Source organism: Eubalaena glacialis, chromosome 11 (genome assembly GCF_028564815.1).
Source record: "Eubalaena glacialis isolate mEubGla1 chromosome 11, mEubGla1.1.hap2.+ XY, whole genome shotgun sequence".
NCBI lineage: Eukaryota > Metazoa > Chordata > Mammalia > Artiodactyla > Balaenidae > Eubalaena > Eubalaena glacialis.
The window spans coordinates 73556791-73577024 of NC_083726.1; the positions used below are offsets into that span (position 1 = coordinate 73556791).

At 35.4% G+C, this 20234-nt stretch overlaps 1 protein-coding gene across 1 annotated transcript in view; it reads right to left on the reverse strand.

Moving 5' to 3' along the window:
- The window catches only part of CNTN1 (contactin 1), a 372949-nt gene that overhangs the window by 122526 nt on the left and 230189 nt on the right, over window positions 1-20234 (reverse strand). The window contains exons 7-14 of the mRNA XM_061206213.1: window positions 19392-19598; window positions 16016-16115; window positions 15681-15862; window positions 12643-12767; window positions 11866-11983; window positions 7993-8143; window positions 2258-2385; window positions 1774-1949 (exon numbers count right to left, since the gene is read on the reverse strand). Of these exons, the coding sequence (XP_061062196.1) occupies window positions 1774-1949; window positions 2258-2385; window positions 7993-8143; window positions 11866-11983; window positions 12643-12767; window positions 15681-15862; window positions 16016-16115; window positions 19392-19598 (1187 nt within the window). The remainder of the gene's footprint in view (window positions 1-1773; window positions 1950-2257; window positions 2386-7992; window positions 8144-11865; window positions 11984-12642; window positions 12768-15680; window positions 15863-16015; window positions 16116-19391; window positions 19599-20234) is intronic.

Consider the following 20234-nt stretch of genomic DNA (forward strand, 5'->3'; position numbering starts at 1 on the left):
CTTTTCTCTTTTTTCAAGCTATGGGTCTCTTTTATCTTATTTCTCTTTTTTTTGTCTTTTTCTCTCTCATTCCTTTTCCCTCTCCTCCTCCTCCCCCCACACCTCTCTCTTTCTTTCTCTTCTTTCTATCCCTCCCTCCCTTCCTTCCTTCCTTCATTTCTTTTTTTGAAATGTTTATTTACGTCCATCAACATAAAGTAACTTATTTTAAAGAACATAAAGAGGCTCCACATATGAAGTTTCAGCTTCATTTATGGTAATTTATACCTTCAAATCTATTTTCAGAGACTCTACTGCAGCTATAAGTAACTACTTGTATAAACTATGCTTGTTGCATTTTAGAAAATATTCAATATATAACACCAAGCAAATTCAGAGGTCTACTTTTTTAAAATAAAATCTCTGTTTAGCTCACTTTTTTTCTTCAAATGAGTAAAAACTGAGTGGTATTTGCTTTTCTTGCAAAACAAAACACAATTTGAAGAAATTATTAAGGACAATGGTGTCAAATTTATTAATGTTGGGCATTCTTATAATTAAGCACATCAAAATAGACATATAATGAAAAAATATCACATGGTATAATGTTAAAATCGTTCTCTACAAATTCCCAGTTGTTTATTTTTAAACTATAAATTTGTTTCAGGAAAGACAGTAGATTCACTGTAGATGTACAGTTTTAGCTAGATCTGTTAGATTAAAAAGAAACTGGAATTACAGTTAACATATAGAAGGCACAAACATTGATACTGTATTGATAATTGTTCTATGAATCTATCTAATAAAAATTGAAGAATAAATGTTTCCATCCAGTTAAAAACAATCTTAACCTGACTGAAAACTTGTTTTGGCTTTTTAAAGTGGAAAGTTCTAGAAGAATTTTTTTAAAAGAGTTAGACAATTTGAAAACATAATATTATAACAGATACATATCAAACTTCAGAGTTCATAGGACTTGAAAATCTTAAATATTCTACTGAGTTAATTCAAACTTTTATTAATAATTGACTTCTAAAATTAGAATTAAAGTTTTCTTAACCAAGCATATGTTCTAAATAGGTCTTTAGGTTCCTAAACGATTGCCTTTCTAAAGAACAGACTGGCAGGAGCAGTGATCAATTTGCCCTTTAAATACACTGTAATTTAGGCAGCCCTATCAGCGCAACAAGTGTGTTCCTATGCAAGTTGTTATACTTGCGTTACTTCCCAGTCTTTTTCCTCTATTTTCATTTCTATACAACACTACCACTATGCTTAATTATAGGACTTGTATCATGTAAGCTTTCTTATTCTTAAAATACAGCCATTTAACCCTTTTAAAAATTGCATGGACTAGTTCCCCAAACCCTCCCACATATATAGCTTGTCTATTTCTTACCCTCAAAGAATAAAATAAATGCCATAAAGTCATCACTATAACAAAGGATAAGTTCTGTGCTCTTACTTCGTTTAAAATGAATGTGAAGGCACTTAGAACCTATAGTACAGATATAATGAGGCAGAGTACACATTAATATAAAAATTGTATTACAATAAAGAGGAAATGGACCTAAAGCACAATGAATATTTATTGATTAATATCGCTACCAAAATCCTCAGGGCTAGCCATTTTTAGAAAGGTTCAGGAATACTACAATTAATATAAGGAGACCCATGAAAAAATTTTGCCTGTTTTCCAGTCTCATGTACATGATTATGGTAATAGCAGTTGCAATGCAGACACACGGGGCGGGGGCGTTGGGATGTTAATAAGATGAAAAATAAAGCACATACCATAAAATTCCGCTGGTAATGAATGTTCTCTTTGTTAAAGTCGATCACATAGCCATTGAAGGACCAAACAAATGTGAGATCCAGTGCAGGATCGAAGGAAGCAGCACACTGCATGGTTGCATTTTCTCCAACAGTGATGTCGGCATTAATTGGAGCCAGTATAATTCGTGTGGGATCTATACATTTTTAAATAAAGGAGTAAACCACAATTCAAAAAAATACAAGACACCATATTATCTGGTACATTAAAAAATAAAAATCAATATAGTTGAAATCTCTGTGCAAAAGAATAAGATGTTTACAAATTCAAATTCCAAGAATAGTTTCATCAAACAAGAGATTTGCCCAGAAGGCTTTTGAAATGGAAACATCAAAATGTGGATTGTCTTATAAGCTTAGTGCTGAATCACATCTTATAGTACATTAGAAATTAAGCACTGTCAAACTTAAAAAAAAAAGTAAAGTTAATCAAATGGTTTCTTACCTGTGATAACAAGAGTCCCAGTGCTATTAGCCTTCCCTTTATTATTTTCTACAAAGCATGTATAGACACCTCCATCATTCCTTGTAATGTTATTGATTTCCAAGCTGCCATCTTCCCAAATGAGTATTCTATTGAAATGAAAGAAATACATATTTCACAAAATTAATTTAATGAAATACGTTACTATTCTATGTCTTAGATTAAAAACACTAACATCTTAGTATCATTAAAGTTTTACATAAATTGCTTGACAGAGACTTTTTTCAAGATGAAACATTCTAGCCTTTGTTTAGACTATTCTTTCTCAGCATCAAGTTTTTTTGGAAAACCACCTTCATCTTTTTCTTGGACTTATCACAGTAATCTCGAACTGTCCTCCTGCTGCCAACCTTGCCTCTACACAGTTTCTTTTCCCACATGTCAGACAGACATGAAGACATACATCGCATAAGTAATACAATGTCACTCTTTGGTTCAGTGATGTCACTCTACAGCTCAGAAGCCTCCAGTGAGTTTTCCATCTCATGCATAGTAAAAGACACAGCCCTTGGTTTGCTCTTTTAGGCCCTGGTCATTTTCAACATCTGTTTGTCACAACCTTCAGGGTTTTGCACAGTGGCACCTTCAGTAAAGCTTTGATAAATTCTAGTTAGTATGGCATGCACACACCCACCCACGGCACTGCTGCTGTCCTGGCATTCCCCATGCTATCCCTCTTCCCAGATTTTTCTTCCTAACACATATTTCATCAGACATACTTCAGCTTTACTTATTAATCTATCCTGGCATTAGATGGTAACATCCTGATGTCAGGAATTTGTATCTGCTTTGTTTGTGGCCCTATCTCAAGGTAACATATTCATTAATGTATACAATCATTAGGAAAAAACAAAAAAACAAAAAACTATGTTCCAGGAACTCCTTAAGGAGTGAGACACGAAACAATGAGTAGGCACTTGATCAACCTGTTTTTGAATGTATGAACTACATGGAGTTTAACTGAAGCAGTGGCTCTCTACATGCCACCATAAAATGACTTTTAAACCACTGTGAGACAGACTTAGACCAGTCATAGGCCTGAAAGAAATGAGCCCAGATCTTCCAGGAACGTGACCCCAGGACTTCAGACTTGGTAGTTAGAACAGACTGTCATTTCCACAGCCACAGAGGAATACAAACATATTTTAATTTTAGGAACTTTCGAAGAATGATACTGTAAAACCTACCTTAGTAAAAGCTTCTGTAACAGATTACTTTTAGGAAATTCTTCTATGAACAGAAACTAAATCTTTCATACTAATAGAACTTAAATGTATTCCCTCTGCCTGTCTGCCTCTTCCTTGGAGTCAAGAGACCCAAAACTCATTATTTGTAACCTTATTATACCTAACCCTTACATATAATTTATATTACATAAATATTACATATATTATGATATATTACATATAATTTATATATTTATTATATAACTTTACTATATAATGCCTTGCACTTAGATTCAATATTGGATTACCTGTCATTGGATTTTACTTTATTTTTAAATCTTTGATGTTCTTTTCCATTATGGTTTATTACAGGATATTGACTATCCCGTGCTTTACAGTAGGACCTTGTTGTGTATCCATCCTATATATAATACTTTGCATCTGCTGATCCCAAACTCCCAATCCATCCCCCCCACATTTCCCTCCCCCCTGGCAACCACAAGTCTGTTCTCTATGTCTGTGAATGTGTTTCTGTTCTGTAAATAAGTTCATTTGTGTCATATTTTAGATTTCACATACAAGTGACATTATAGAGTATCTTTCTCTTTTTCACTTACTTCATTTAGTATGATAATCTCTAGGCCCATCCATATTACTGCAAATGGCATTATTTCATTCTTCTGTATGGCTGAGTAATATTCCATTGTATATATATACTACATCTTTATCCATTTATCTGTCGATGGACATTTAGGTTGCTTCCATGTCTTGGCTATTGTAAATAATGCTGTATGAACATTGGGGTGCATGCATCTTTTCAAATTATAGTTTTGTCTGGGTATATGCTCAGGAGTGGGATTGCTGCATCAAATGGAAACTCTATTTTTAGTTTTTTGCGGAGCCTCCACACTGTTTTCCAGAGTGGCTGCACCAATTTACCTTCCCACCAACAGTGTAGGAGGGTTACCTTTTCTCCACACCCTCTCCAGCATTTACTATTTGTAGAGTTTTTAATGATGGCCATTCTGATCAGTGTAAGTGGTACCTCATTGTAGTTTTGATTTGCGTTTCTCTAATAATTAGCAATGCTGAGCATCTTTTCATGTGCCTATTGGCCATCTGTATGTCTTCTTTGGAGAAATGTCTATTTAGAACTGATTTTTACTTTCCTTAAATATATAATTTCCAAAACCTTAATTTATCTCTGAAGCTTTGTACAAACACATACCAACAATTCTCCATATATTCCGTTTTAAGAGCAGAGCTTGATAAAGGAAAATTACTGCATACATACCTTATTAATAAAAATCTCCATATAAGAAAACACCAAAAATTTCACCAATAATATATTCCATAATTTCCTTGCTCGTCTTTAACTCTCCAGTTCCAACTTAAATTCATTTCAGAATACTTTTTGCTTATTGAAGAAATAATGTAGTATCATAATATAAACATAAACATAAAAGTAATTATTTGATATTGTGGAAGCTATGCCAATGTCCCTCCGTGTTCTCCAACTGTGACGAGTGTAACTGATCCACAGCTCCAGCTGCTGCACTCAGAAATCCATCACTGTGTTTGAGCCAAGACAACACTTTCCACAGGTTGCTCTCAGCCAATGACTGAGTCCAGGAGGAATCTTAAGGCTGCATATTCCAGGTAGACATCAGGCTCCTCTGATGGGCATTTTTAGCTGGAATGCTTTCCAGTGGCCTTACCACACTCTGTTAGAGCTGCACTGCAGTCCATTTCTACCCAGTCTTTCTTCCTTCCTTCCCTTTCCCCTTCATTTGGAATCAGACCTGAATCTCAGGTGGTTGTCCCAGCCTTCACCAAGAGTCTTCTCTGTTTTCCTTCCGAGGCATTGCCATTAATAAATCTCTTGCATGGTTAATCCCGCATTGGCATCTGCTTCTCATAGAACTCATATTAACACAGTACTAACATTAATGTGTCTCATTTTTTCTCACTAAGCTCTAGTGTAAGCCCTTAGCCAATTTTCCACCCCCTCCCATTTAATTATTTTGTAAGTAAAGCAATGAAAATTATCATCAAGTTGCAATGGAAACAATAGCAACAATTAATCTTTCTAAAACCCACATTATATTCTTAGTTTTCTCACATATATTAGCTCTCAATTGATCATTGTCATCTTTAAAAGTTATACTTCTTTGTGTTGTTCAGCTCACCTACACTTTCAGGTACTTTGTCCATGACATTAAAATTAATTTCAGTAAGAGTATTCAGGGAACTTGATGTTTTTGAATAATGATCCATATTCTAAAGTCAATGTAGTTAAATTATCAGAATCTTATCCTTATTTTCAGATTATATCATATAGATAAACAGTCAAACAAGCCAGGAACCATCTGGTCTTTAATAAAGTAGTCACTTATTGTTGCCAAAATTATTCCAGTATAACCTCCACCTTATTTGTTAATGTTTAAAGCACACCAACTCTGGGGTAGAAAAGAATCTTGGAGGGACTCTCATATAAATGGCTCAGATAAAGACCATTTTAGAGTTGATAGCAGTCCATTGGATATAAATGAACAGCTACAAAGAAATTCTGTTGGAGAATGCATATCATTTTAACCTTAAATAAAATCATACAATTGAGAACTTAATTACAACTTATCAAGATTTATGCTTCCCCTCTCCTGATTGCAAGTACTGCATATGCTATTTTACAAACCATTTACCAGGCACAGAGATAACTTAGTAATGTGGAATGGTTTTTAGGTAATTATATTAATCAGAATGAGATTATAGTTATGCTCAAAGACAGTTATTCAGTTACTCCTTGAATATTAGTTTCAACAGAAATATTTCTCTAAAAGTAATTATTAGTTTAACTTTTCTTAATACATACTATTCTATAACATTCAAACTTATTTTTACATGAAATACCAAATCTATAATAAAGAGATACTTAAATAATCTGAGATACTAATGGGTTAACATAGTGAGCAAAAATTAGATTTATAGACTCTTTCATCAAAAGGTCATACAATTTGATTCAAATACTTTAAAAATATTAAGACAGGACTAAAATAATAAGATTTTAGGAGCTAGACTTTTCTTTTTTTGAACACCTGTTGGTATTTAGGAAAAACAAATCCATGAAGCATGATTCTGAGAAATTTGTGGTTGCAGAGGCCCATGGCATGAGTCCTCATCAGAATCAGAGCAAGATTCTTTTCATTAAGGAGAGAGAGCTAATAGTGCAGCCAACAGGGAATGCTATGCTTGAGGCTGTTGCAGTATGAATACCTAAAACTGGAACTATCTTCTGATCATGGTCTGCATCACTCAATATCTGACTGCTAAAGCTTCAACCCCCTATTGCACAGATTGACTTTTCCTTTAACACTGATTCTTCTAGTATCATTTTGTTAAAGTGTTAACAAATCTTAGTCAGACATATTACCTGTAGAATTTAATGTATTCAGGGAAGCAGCTGCTGTCCTTGCACACCCCTCCCCCACCACAGCTTTGTCTCATGCACAACCATATTTGTGATTATCCTAATAAGAGAACTGTGTTGCCATGTGTTCATTCCGTATCAGCATGGCACAAGTTCGAGTTCTGGCTTGGAGATTACTGATATATTTTCAGAAGGTCACTTTAACCTTTCCAGGCTTTAGATACATCAAAACAGAGATAACACCAACCTTACGTTCTTTATTGGATTACTGTAAAGATTTATCTTTTATACTTTTGCTAGAATATTTTTTTAAAGGCAAAAACTACTTTTTTCCTCCCTTATTTAAGCCTTTAGACAGATTTCTAATACTCATAGATGAAGCCACAGAAAATGTTGTTACTGATGACCTGGCTTACTATGTGTCATCTCTTAAAACTGTTCTCCATTTTACTCTAAAGACAGCCATGTTGGTTTTAGTTCTTACATTCCTTATACATCCTCTGCTCTCTGCCTTAGGGCCTTTGCACATGCTGTGCTCCCTGCTTGAAATATTTGCTGCTCCCCTTCACAACCTGCTCAACCCCTGCTCAACCTTCACATCCCAATTCTCCTATTTCCCAACATTCCTTCTCCCCATAGATAGTTAGGAAGATTAGAAGTTCCTGTTCACTTCAGAAGAGGGAAGAGGTGATTTGTACTTTAAAATCACCTTTTATTTCCCTACTGAAATATTTAATAGGCTAATTGCATAAAATTAAATCAAATATGAATGGCTATAGAAGCCCTTATTAGGGGAAAAATTAGAAAGACCCTATTTTATTTCCCATTGTTAATTAGTTTTGTGGCCTTGGGTAATTTGTCACAAACCTCTGAGCCTCAATTTTTAAAATTCCTTCTAAACTCTAGAAGTCTAAAAATTGAATTCTGTTTATAATAGATACTGACAGTGATGGGTATTTCTGTTTACCTTAGAACTGTGATATCTTCTAGGGAGAAAAGTTAGAACAAAAAATATTTATATTATGAATATGAAAACAAGTTCTCTACAAAGTAAACTTTCCCAAGTACTGAGCTGCAATTGGATTTCTAGTTTCTGGACTGACCTGCTGCTATTGACAAGCCGCTCTGTACCTTTACTCCATAAAAATTTTGGTTTGGGTGCAGCTTTAGGTTTGCATTCAATTATAACTCTTCCTCCTTTAGCAGCCAGGATCTTTTTCTTCATAGGATTCATTTCAAAAGTTGGAGCCAAAGCTAAAAGAAAGGAAACTATTATTTGTCTCTTTTGCTAAAATAGAAACAAAAGTTTCTTCTATACTATAGCATCTTTTATTCCCTTTTGATTAATAATCAATAGAAAAGATTAATCTCACCAAATGTTATCAGCAATGACCAACAGACATGCCATGCCTAATAATAATAACTGTTTTCTTTTATTTAAAACTTTATTGAGGTATATTTCACTTATCAAAAACTTACCCATTTTAAATGTACAATTCTTGGTGATAACTGAATTAATTATTACACATTTAAGTTGTAATCAAATGCTGTATGCATATTTACCTTGAAGGTAATACCTAATTCAATTGTCTTGACTCAGTTGCGCAAGGGAAGTTAAGTGAAAGGATAGAGGAAATTGAGCAATTATTAATATTGACACATATTCGTAATCAGTAATCGTAGACACACTTTGAATGAACTGTCCCCAGTTTATGGATGAAAGAACTGATATCTATTAAGATTATATAATTTGCCAAAGGTGCCACAGGCAGTAAAATATCAGATGGGATTTACATTTGAATCTAGATCCGTCTGATTTGCAAGCATGCTCTTTTCAGTAAACAATATGACTCCTCCTTCATTATACAAACATTTATTGAGCACCAACTGCGTGCAGACACTATGAGATGCCTTAATAAACAGAGAGACCCCTGCCTTCAGGACCAACCTACAAACAGTTATGGGAATGATGTTTTCAATTAATTGAGAAGTACATGATGCACCTGTAGCTCATCCTTACCTCAAAGTACAGATCAATAATTATGAAAACAGGCTATAGAGTCTCATAAAATGTTACTCGCTTGATGATATGCTCTAATTTTCTTTAGTGTCTCCACATCTAGCTCATTTCTCAATCTCTTTGTCATTTTGCAGACTCCAGGGGGATTCCATCTTTTTATTTCCACACATCCCAATCATCTATAAAACTGTCCTTTCTGGGGGCTTTTCTAGGCCTAAGTATATCTTTATCCAGGTCTTGACCCTTCATCATCTAGTTCCATGATTCTCAAATTTTATTTGTGCTTCATAATCAACTGAGGATCTTGGTAAAATGCTATTTAATAGATCTGGGGTAGACCTGAGATTCAGCACTTCTAACAAGCTCTGAGGAACACACTTTTTATAAAAATGATTTAGGTTATCCCATTGTTCTTTTAGTCTGAGTTTTTATAATTGGAAATAAATAAGTAAACAACCAACCTGTGTTGTACACCTAACACAGCATGTGGTATTTTGTATAGGCTCAATAAATATTGTGGGTGACATATTGCTTATAAAATATGAGAGAAATTTTAATCGGATTATAAAGTCTAAATTTATCTAGAAAATAAGACTTTTTTCTGAATCTGTTCAGTCTTAATAAAATCGTTGATTTGGTGCAGTCATTTAAATGACCCATGCTTACCTAATATTTGAATTTCTAGTGACAGAATCTAGACCATGTTCATGTATACATATATATACATATATATGTGTATATATATATATATATTTTTTTCTTTTGTTCTTTATTGAGCCTATTACAGACTAGTATCTGGTGCAGAGTAAGCACTCAATAATCATTTGGTGGATGAATAAATGAATTAACTAAATAACTCAGGAAAGAAGAGAGAGAAACACTGTTCCTAAAGGTAATAAACAAAAATAGATTGAAACAAATATAAAGATGCTCGGGAATTAATCTCAGTCTCAAAATGATCAATTTGCTTAATTACTACCTTAATAGATTAATGATTGCAAGATTTAGGTTTGAAGACAGAGAGATCTTTCAGTCTGAGCTGTTAAATTTTCATTTTCTCTTGTAATATATAACAATTAACAAGAAATTTTAACAGAAAACAAAAGCGTTTACACTTGGAAGGAATTGAAATTCACCTCATATCTTCTCTAAGAATCAAAATGATTTTATTGCACTTCATACCAAAGCGATAGGGTATGAAGCCTAAGCCTAAACGTTTCCTTGATACCCAAAGAAACTAGATTAAATACATTAGCAAGGAATTTTGACTTTAGGGGGAAGAAATGGAATATGATACTCAGCATTATAAGAAGAAGCAGGAAAAGTTAAAATCAAGAAGGCCTCAACTCTTTTTAAAAATAGCTTTCTTTAATACTTTCTTGTAACTGTCTCACTGTCTTTCATGTTCTTTTAGTGTCACTCAATTTGTAGTGATACCAATGTTTTAAAAAATTTCCCTTTGGTGTCTCAAGAATAAAAGAGGCTGCGCTGAGTCATTGTTTTATCTTTTCAGTAATCAGTTCTAGCAGAGAAATCCTGCCCACCTGGATTCATTACTTACAATATGACTAAACTTGGTGACAGCCACTTCAAATAGTATGAAAAGGACATGATAGTATGAAAAAGACATGAAACTTTTAATTAAAGTAGTTGTAATGAAAATAAGAAGAAAGTAAAAAATCTCAGAGAGATTTATGGGATAAAAATGAGAAATTTAATAGGTGTAATGGGGGGAAGGTATGTAGTGGATTGTGTCATTCTTTAGAACAGTAAATATTTCAGGAGGAGACAACGTGAATGAGTGAGAAATAATGAATTCGGTTTCAGACTTGCTGAGTTTGGGATATCTGTGAAGTTACCCAGATGACCATGTCTACCAAGAAGCTTTTATAGTGAGCTTGAAGCTGAGGATAAAATTCTGGGCTAGAGGTATAAATTAAGGGGTCCTTTATAGTTAATGGGCAAAGAAAAAGATATCATCCACGTTTCTTTAAAAATTTAAAAATAATAATAGTTGAGGAATAATATTATAAAATACGTGAAAGAATGAGTAAGAAAATGGAATGCAAGCAGAGGAATGGAACTCTGGAAGAGAGCAAGATTTCCAACTGAGCAGGGAAGGGGTAAAAAGGAAAATGAAGGCTATCAAGACAAAATAATCTGGGAGGTACCAGAGCATGGCGTCACCAAGGACAAAAGAGAAGAGAATTCAAGAGGAAATCATGACCAGAAACAGAGGCAGCTTGAGAGATATGCACACACACTCACACACACACACACACACACACAGACAGACATGAAGAAGGGATGTCTGTTGAGGGCAGAGATAAAGGGATTATTTTGGGACAAGATACATCATCCTCTGGATAAAGAGTATCGAAAGGACAAGTGTAGTAAAGATTCAGATAGTTTTGAAGAGGGATGGGAAGTTGAAATATATTATTTCAATGGTTTTCAATTTTTATGGAGAAGTAAGAAAGTAATATGAAAGTAGGAGTGAGGGTGGGGTAAGGGGCTTGAGGAATGTCTTGAAGGTTTTCAATAGCAATTTTAACCCAGGGACCCAGGGAGTGATAAAGCTACCAAGTGCTAAACACTCATCTGAGGCTGGCTCACAGGCATTGCGGAGGCATCAATCTTCACTATGTGATGTCCTGGCAGTGTTTAGCTGCCCAAACATAGGAGAGAACAAGACATAAAAATTGGCACGTGTAAAGTTTGCTTTACCATTAAAAAAATCTTAAAAACCTTTATACTCCATGTTGCCTCCAATTTATTTACTGTTCTTTAATGAAAGAAAAATAATATCATTCTATTCCAAACCACATTTTTGAAATGTTTAACTTTTAATTCAAGAAAGTAATGTGAAATTAAATATAATCTGTATATAATGCAGGATCATTTTAACATGTTGCTTTCTTGCTGATTGTTAACAGAAACCAGAAATAATACTGACCCAAGATCTTCAACTCCGCGTTTGCATAAATGGCTCCATGTGTATTTTCAGCTATGCACTGATACATGCCAGCATTTTCAAAGGTCACATCATACAGTCTCAATTCCCCTCTATGATACTGGAAAGAACACAAAGTAAAACACATTTTCTTGATAGACTTTAATAGAAATGGTTTCATTTGGGTTTGGGCTTGGTTGTCTTTCCATTTAGGTACATTATTTTTGCACCCACTGTTAACTAAGTCTAGTGGAGTGGGGTTTTCATGGTATGGGGAAGTAAAACCCACTTACCATGCCCAGTGGCTCTTGTTCTATTCATCCTACAGAGCAGAGAGTCCACCTTTTTCCCTCTTGGCCCAGTTAGGAGATTACAGTGGGAAGGTAGAGAAGGACCCCACTGCTGCTACTTGTCCCCAGGGCTAAAGGTAGGACCTTCATTCTTACCTCTGTTTCTGTGGGGTCAGGGAAACAGTGGCAAGAAAAAGAGGACAATATCAGGTAGTAGAGATGGACGCATAGGAAGAGGGTGAAAAGTGGAACAAAGGAAACAATAAGGAGAGAGAGAGAGAAGGTAGACATAAGATTACAGAAAATTGTTTAAGCTGAAAAAAGACACTTTATGTTCACTTTCTGGTTTTTTCTTTTAAAGGAGACTTTTATATTTCAGGGGCTAGATGCCCTTAATCTATTGACACTCCTGCTAACTTTATCCCAGGATCACCCAGAAATGTTACCTGAACATAGGCTCAAGAACTGCAAAGCACTTGAACATACATACCGAATATCCATTCTTCAGCCATCGGATGGTAGGGATGGGCTTCCCTGTGGCCACACAAGGCCAGTAGAGATCACTGCCTATATCCACCTCTGTGTCATTGATGTGTTCTACCCACTCAGGAAATGCTAAAAAGTAAAGAACATTGTAAATTGTCAAATGCAAGTCAACATTCATCATCATCTCAAGAGGACAAATATTACACTTAGTTGATCTTCTTCTGGAAAATACATCAAATACTCTGTGTGTCTTAAAATCAATGATAGAGTCAGTGAAATTGAATTTCTACAGGTCAGCAGGTAAACTTTATCCTACATTATTACAGCACTAGGTAACTGTAATTCAATTCATAATTGTTTTTCTATTTGTGAACCATGTTTTGTTGGAAAGCTAATTCATGAATAACACTAAAATAATTGATCTTTTTCTTATAATGTAAATCTTTCAAAATGACACATAAGGTTTTAAAGAATTATGTGTTAATTTATTATGTAAGAGGGGTAGAGTGTAGGGTACAAGTGGAGATGTTGACCTCAGAGAGCAGCTGAATCTAGAGTATAAAGAGATAAGGGTAGAGATGCAGATGTCAGTAGATGTGGAGTGGGAGTTTGTGAAAGCTCCAATTTAATTACTACCATTTTCTCTGTGAAATAGGAAGCCAAGTTATTAGCTGAGAGGAAGATTGAAGGAGGAGGTACTGTGGGTTTGAAGGAAATCACGAAGGCATGAAATGGTCATCTAAGAGAGTGAGAGAGTAAGTGAATCTGGAGAAATGCAGTCTAGTTGCCAGGCAACATTAAGGATCCATTTAAAGTTAATGATGCTTAATTCAAAATGGGCTAATCAGCCTGGTAGTTCTCATCTCAAGTCATATTCAAGTTCCTTGGTTCTGGCACTAAGGCAGAGAGCTAGATTTTTCCAGGATTAGCCTTTGCCAAGGTAGTAAGGCAAAGTGGAGAGAGGAAAGTGAGCTGAGCAGGTGGGCAGGGGAACGATAATGATTGAACCCAGATTTAGGAAAGAGATGGGCAGGGTTAGGGGACATCAAAGAAAGTTAAAACAGAGTAAGATTAACTGATTATAGTTGCTGGTAGATTCAAAGGATTGTAGGAATCTGGGTATTGGAGTTTGAAGGTGGTGATCAGAGTGAAATGCTTGAACTTGAGATCGTAAAGGGATTGTAACTTGGTAACAATAAGGTCTGAAGCATGGCAGTGGGAGTGAGTTGCTGAGGAAGGTTGTAGGACAAGATCATTGGAGGAAAGGAGTTCAAAGGAACTGAGAGGGCACACTATTGGAAAAGTTATTATAGTCTACATGATTTTATGTCACCAAGAATGAAGTCAGGAGTAGAGCTGTAGTTGGTGAAAGTTGTCAATAGTGAAAATCTTAGGGCAATGGGGGCTGAGGAGGGGCGACCTGACATAATATTGTAAACTGGATGATTAAAGGAAAAGAAAGATAGTCCAGCAATGGCAGTGAAGAGCAGGGAGGGCAGGTACTGGCAGTACTTCCAGTCACTCCTGGGGATGAGGGCTGTGAAAGAAAAATCAGCCACTGCTTAAGTGGTCTACAGGGGAAAGTGTCTTTAAGGGAGAGCCAAGTTTCAGTTAGAGCAAGAGAATAAAGGGAATGTTCAAAGAAGAAGTTAAGAATATAGGGGAATCTGATAATGGACTATGTGCTCTAGAAGCATAGTATAAAGACTTCAGAAGTTGGGAATGAAGGGGAAATAGAGACTGAGTAGGACATGTGCAGAGCTCTGTGGGTATTAAAGTGTAGGCCATAAGGAGACCCTAGGGTCCAAGGGCTTCTTAAGGCAAATGAAATGCACAAGGTGAAGGTAAAATGATCCTAATCTTAGTGGACTTTATGAGATGGTGGTGGTGAGGCTGCATATCCTGGGTCATCGGAGACACTTACTTTATTCTGATATAGACAGAGGCCTGGGGTCTGAGGGATGGGGGTAGGGGTTGGTCTTGACCCTGTCACAGTACCCTTTCAGCCTTCTGGTATTCCAGTTCAGCTGAGGCATCATCTCCAGTTTTTCCTATCATCCATCTTTTTGATGAGGCTAAGGTATCCCTTTGCTATATGTTTTATCAATATCATATGTAATTTTCCATATCGCACTCTCACTATTTTCTTTATAATTATATATATTGGGGGTATATATTTATTTGACTGTATATGCTTATATAAATTTGGGGGTTTTGTATGATATGACTAGAGTATGAATTCCTCAAGGACAGAATATTTGCTTTAACTTTCCTTGCTCCTATCATAGTGTCTGCCTCTGAGGACACACTCAGTATACACTTGTTGAAGCCTTAGTTGTTTATTTAGATGTGACCTGCAAATTTCACATTGTGGAACATTGTAGGGATGATTTCAGCCTGAAAAGTTTCAAGCATTGACTGAGAAACAACATTCTCTCCTCCCAAACATAAGCTTATTTTAATGTGTGAGAATCAAACACTTGTGCCAAGAAAATTGTATTAAAGAAAAATGTTCCTTAGACCAGTCATTCTCTAAGTGTGGCTTCTGAACCAGTAACATCAACATCTCCCAAGAATTTGTTAGAAATACAAATTCTTGGGTCCCAAATAGACCTTCTAACTCAGAAACTCTGAGGGTGGGAACCAGTAATTTGTGTTTTTAATAAGCCCCCCAGATGCTTTTAAAACATGCTAAAGTTTGTGAACCACTGGGTTAAACATAGTCATAATGCATAGGTTCTTGTACAAATAAAAAAGAGAGCTTGAAGTCTACAAACTATATGAATTATATCTTCTGAAAATTATCAATAACACTACTATTGATCCATTGGTGTTCCTATGATACCAGTGGCATAAATTCTTAACTTATATACTCATATTTGTGACTTAATTAGACATAAAGGTGAATATTTTATCCTTTTGCATAATGTAATGTACATCACTATTTTTAAACTAATCATTTTATGCTAGTTTTTCAAGTACGAAAGTGGCTTTCAATAAGATATTGATTAAATGTATGGAAAATTAAAACAATATCTCTACCTTGAACATAAATTCTTGCCTGGTGTTTATCCTTTCCTCTAATATTCTCAGCCTCACATTCATATGTGCCTTCATCTTCTAGCTGAATATTGAAGATCTTCAGGACAGCTCCAGAGGTGCTGATCTCAGCCGTGCTTGGCATTGGTTCTAGGACCTTCCGCCAACGGATATCAGGAACAGGACTTAAATAGGAGAAAGTAAGAGCTAATGGTCCACAATGCTTAAAAGACAATTTACTCTATGTTTATAGCTAAACATTTACAACATTTATTTCCTAACAATACAAAATTTAATGTATTTCTATATATGTTAATAAAAACTGTGAGTATACTTACTTGCCAAGTGCAAAACACTCTAAAGTCACATTTTGGCCCATCAATGCGTATATGTCCTTGAACTGAACTACAATATCAGCAGGATATGGTTTTGTTGTTCCTAATTTAAGAAAAACAAAAATATCAACTAATTAGTAAGCAGAGTAGTGTTTGTTTAACATTGTGGTTTTTATAGGATTAGAATTGCTTCAGTATGGAAGACTTTTCTCTGTACAAGCACTGGAAAATATCTGATCATGTCACAATGTATAGATTTGTTTATTTATGCATAGTATGCATACAGTATGAATTTTATTAAGCATTTTCAGTCATATTGGCTCATTCTGACAACGGTGAAACCAATTTGACTCAAATCACTAAAAAATTCAACAATTCTTTAGGAAGCATCAAATAGGTATAAAACAAGCATAAAATAGGTATAAAATGAGCATCCCAGGCAATTCTGATGAATTGGATTTTTGATCTGTACCTTGAGAAAACATTGATCCAAGGGGCATTCCTTTTGATTCTGCCTCTAAAATACAACTTGGATCTGCCAGTTACTCTATGGGAATCAGTAAAAAAGAGAAAAAAGATAGGAAATGAGGGATAAGGGAAGAAAGAAGAGAGAAGGGTGCAAAAGAAAGTGGCAAGGCAAGAAAGAGGAAGAAAAGAATAAAAGAGTGTCCATGGAGATGAAGGCAAAGAGAAAACAATTTTAAAAGAGGGAAGGAGAGAAGGAAAGAAGAAAATTGTTTATTTAAACATCACCGTGTTCATCAATGACAACATTTATTTAGCATATCAGTATTGAAAGATGTAATTCCCTCTATCTTACAGTGGAAGAAATAGGCTCAGAAAGGCTAAATACACTGTTTAGGATCACAACATGAGTGTGTATTTTACCCTGTATAACACTAGAAAAACAAATAGATACACAAAGACCTGAAATACAAGCCAAAACAAAAGTAAATTCTCTGAAAGAGTGGCAGCCAAGGAGGATTGTTGGAAGTATATAGGGGCCAAGGGAATTTCAAGCAAAGAGGGCATTTGAACCAGACCAGTTCAAGTTGAGGAAATAGCATATTATGACACGACTTCAGGAGTATGCAGGGAATTATAAAAGGTCTAAGAATCAAAATGATACTGAAGCATATGTAATTGAAGATGAGCTTGAACCTACAACATAGAAGGCTTGAAACTGTGATATGAAAGATTTTGAAGCTAATTTCCTCAATGGGTAACTACTAATAGGTTTTGATAAAAGAAGTAATATGAATCTTAATTTCAGTTTAAGTAGAAGACCTTGTTGTCAGTTTTAAAGGAAGGAATATGGAGAAGAAAAATAGCAGAGAGTCAGAGATCTAAGGGAGTGTGTTTCATAAATTCAGAAAAATAGATGAGGGACTAAACGAGGGCACAGTTGCAGTGGGAACAGAAAGGAAAGGGCAGATCCAAGTTGTATTTTACAGGCAGAATCAAAAGGACTGCCCCTTGGATCAATGTTTTCTCAAGGTACAGATCAAAAATCCAATTAATCAGAATCACCTGGGATGCTCGATGAAGCTGCAGATCACATCCTAGGGGTCTAGGATGGGTCACATCCTTGGTCTGCTGAATCACTATCTTTGGGTTCCACATTTTCCTCAAACTTCCCAAGTGCTTATGTCCTAAATGGGAACCGCTGTGTTCACTGTCCTGAGGATGGTAGTGGAGAGGAGTTGATGATTAAAAATGCTCTCCCGTGTTATTGTTAAATGAGAAATATGACAGTATTGCTAAATGAGATGAAGAACACCAGAAGAGGAGGTTTAGAGAGGAGATAAAAGATGTACTTGGAATATTTCAAACTTAACATCCTTGGGAACTTTCTGTGTGTCAAGCCCAGGATGTAGGTAGAATTCAGGATTAAATACAGGGAAAAGTTTTGGAGATGCCAATTTGGAATCATCACATAGGGCTACTAGCAAAAAAGGTGTAAATGAGTGAGAATATCTGGGAAAAGATTAGAAAGAAATATTAGAAGGAGGAAAATCTGATGAAGGATACTGCAGAGAATTTGTCAGCTAGGCAGGTGGGAGATGAACGGAGGCAGAAGTAGTCAGAAAAAATAGGAAAAGAAGGGAGCGTTCAAGAGAGGCAGAGAGATCAACAAGTGTCAAAATTCATACAGTATCAGGCCTGAAAATGTCCTTTTGATTTAGCAAATAAGAAGTGGTTTCGCTTATTCATTGAATACAAAAGAATACGCAGAGGGAAAGGAATGGAGGAGAGTTTGAAGATTCAGAAAAGAAAGGAAAGAGTGATGTAGTGATGTCCTTAAATGAATCAAATGGACTGTGAACCAGGGCAACTGGAGGAAGCAGCCTGAGCAGCAAGAGAAACACTTCTTCCACCGAGAAAGAAAGAAGCACTGAATTTCGAGGGAAGCATAGGGAAGAAAATTAGGGAAATTTTTACATGATGGCTCCTTTTCACTCTGTGAAGTAGTGGTGAGAGTATCTCCTAAGAGTTGGGAGGGAAAAAAAAGCCAGAAAATCAGAAGATATTTATTGAATTCTAACCATGTGACTGCTATCTTGTGAAGAATAATAAAAATAGAAACTTTGTGGTATGATGGGCTTTTCCCCATTGCTATACACAACTTAGGGGTAGAGGTAGGAACCAAACCTAAGTCTGCCAACAACAGTACCAGTATTTCCTCAGAAGCTTGAACTCAGTGATATGAGTGTAGCAGCAGGACTGAGATAAAAATAATGTGAAGTAAGAAAACATATTGTGATCTGATTTTCTCAGGAAGTGGTACATTAAAAAACGGAATGTTTCATTCAATTGAAGCCTGAGAAAAGGCCAGTCAAGAATGTTAGTGGTCATCAAATATGGCACCACAGTAGTCATACCCTACACTACTTACAGTAGAAAGGCAATTCATATACTTATTTGCTTCATGTAAATAGTTCCTTAAAAATATCAAAATAATCCAATTGCCTTCTCCCCCCACCCCAATTCTGTAATCACTATAGTTTGTTTTGATCTAATCATTCATTTTCTTTCATGAATTTACTAAGAAGTAGGATTGGCCATGAAACAAAAGCAGTTGCTGGTGATTCCCATTGTAAATGATATACTGGTATTTTGCTAATGAATTGATTGGTTCGCTATGCATTCCCTGAGCTAGAGGCAACCAGTCCAAACTCAACCACCTTAGGACACTTTTATGACGTAAACCTTCTCTATGGGAAAAACTAAGGAAGGACAAGGCTTACAAAGTACATATCCTCTGTTTGCTCCGATGGAGCAGTCAGCTGTTCTCCCCATTGGATATTTCTTTTCATTATTGTAAGTATGCCATAAGCAGACAACCTTGCAAAAACAGAGGAACAAATATAATACTTACGTTCAGGTAGTGGAATGAGTGGGATAAATCTGCTGAACACACTCTTTGTAATAGAGGGACTGGATACAAAGCAGGAATAATTCCCTTTGTCGGATCCCTCAACATTAGCAATGTAGAGATTGCCATTTGTCTGAGACACAAATCTTCGTTTATCCATTGTGATAAATACAGGAAATTCATTTAGAAGCCAGCGGTAGCTAAGATCATCTAGAAGAAAATATTGTTGACTAAGTGTTAAGCTCTTCTTCAAAAGCAAAGATTTTGTTTTCTAGTAATAAGCACATAATCTAATCTAGGCTTTTGTAGAGCCAAGAAGTTGGAAATAGGCCAAGATAAACTGCAAATTTTCTAAAAGCTACTGTAGTTTGAGTGAGTATAAAGTGATGCTAAGCAATTATATCTATCTCTCTCTCAATTATTTATGGATTACTAATATTTTTTTTTTATTTAATTGGTGGGCAAAATGAAACTCAGAGAGGTTAAATGACTTGCTTAGAATTTCATGGCGAAGAAGAATTAGGATTCTGAATCCAGGTCTAATAATTCCAAATTCCATCTTCCCTACTGCATTTAAAAGATGAAATCAAGATTACTAACCCTACTGTGGCTCTATATCTTTTTATTTTTATACTCCTATTTTAAATGATCGATTTAAGAATGAGTTTACATAGCCTATTCTGGCCACATTAAAAAGTGAAAACTACAGAAACAGAGGAAGGCATCTTACTTGTTTTCTTAAATATTAGGAAGCAGATCATATGGTAACTTTTAACTGTAGGAAATTCCTTTGGCTAAACATACTGGCTGGCTAGGCCAAAAGTTGAATTTCCTCATTAAATTGCT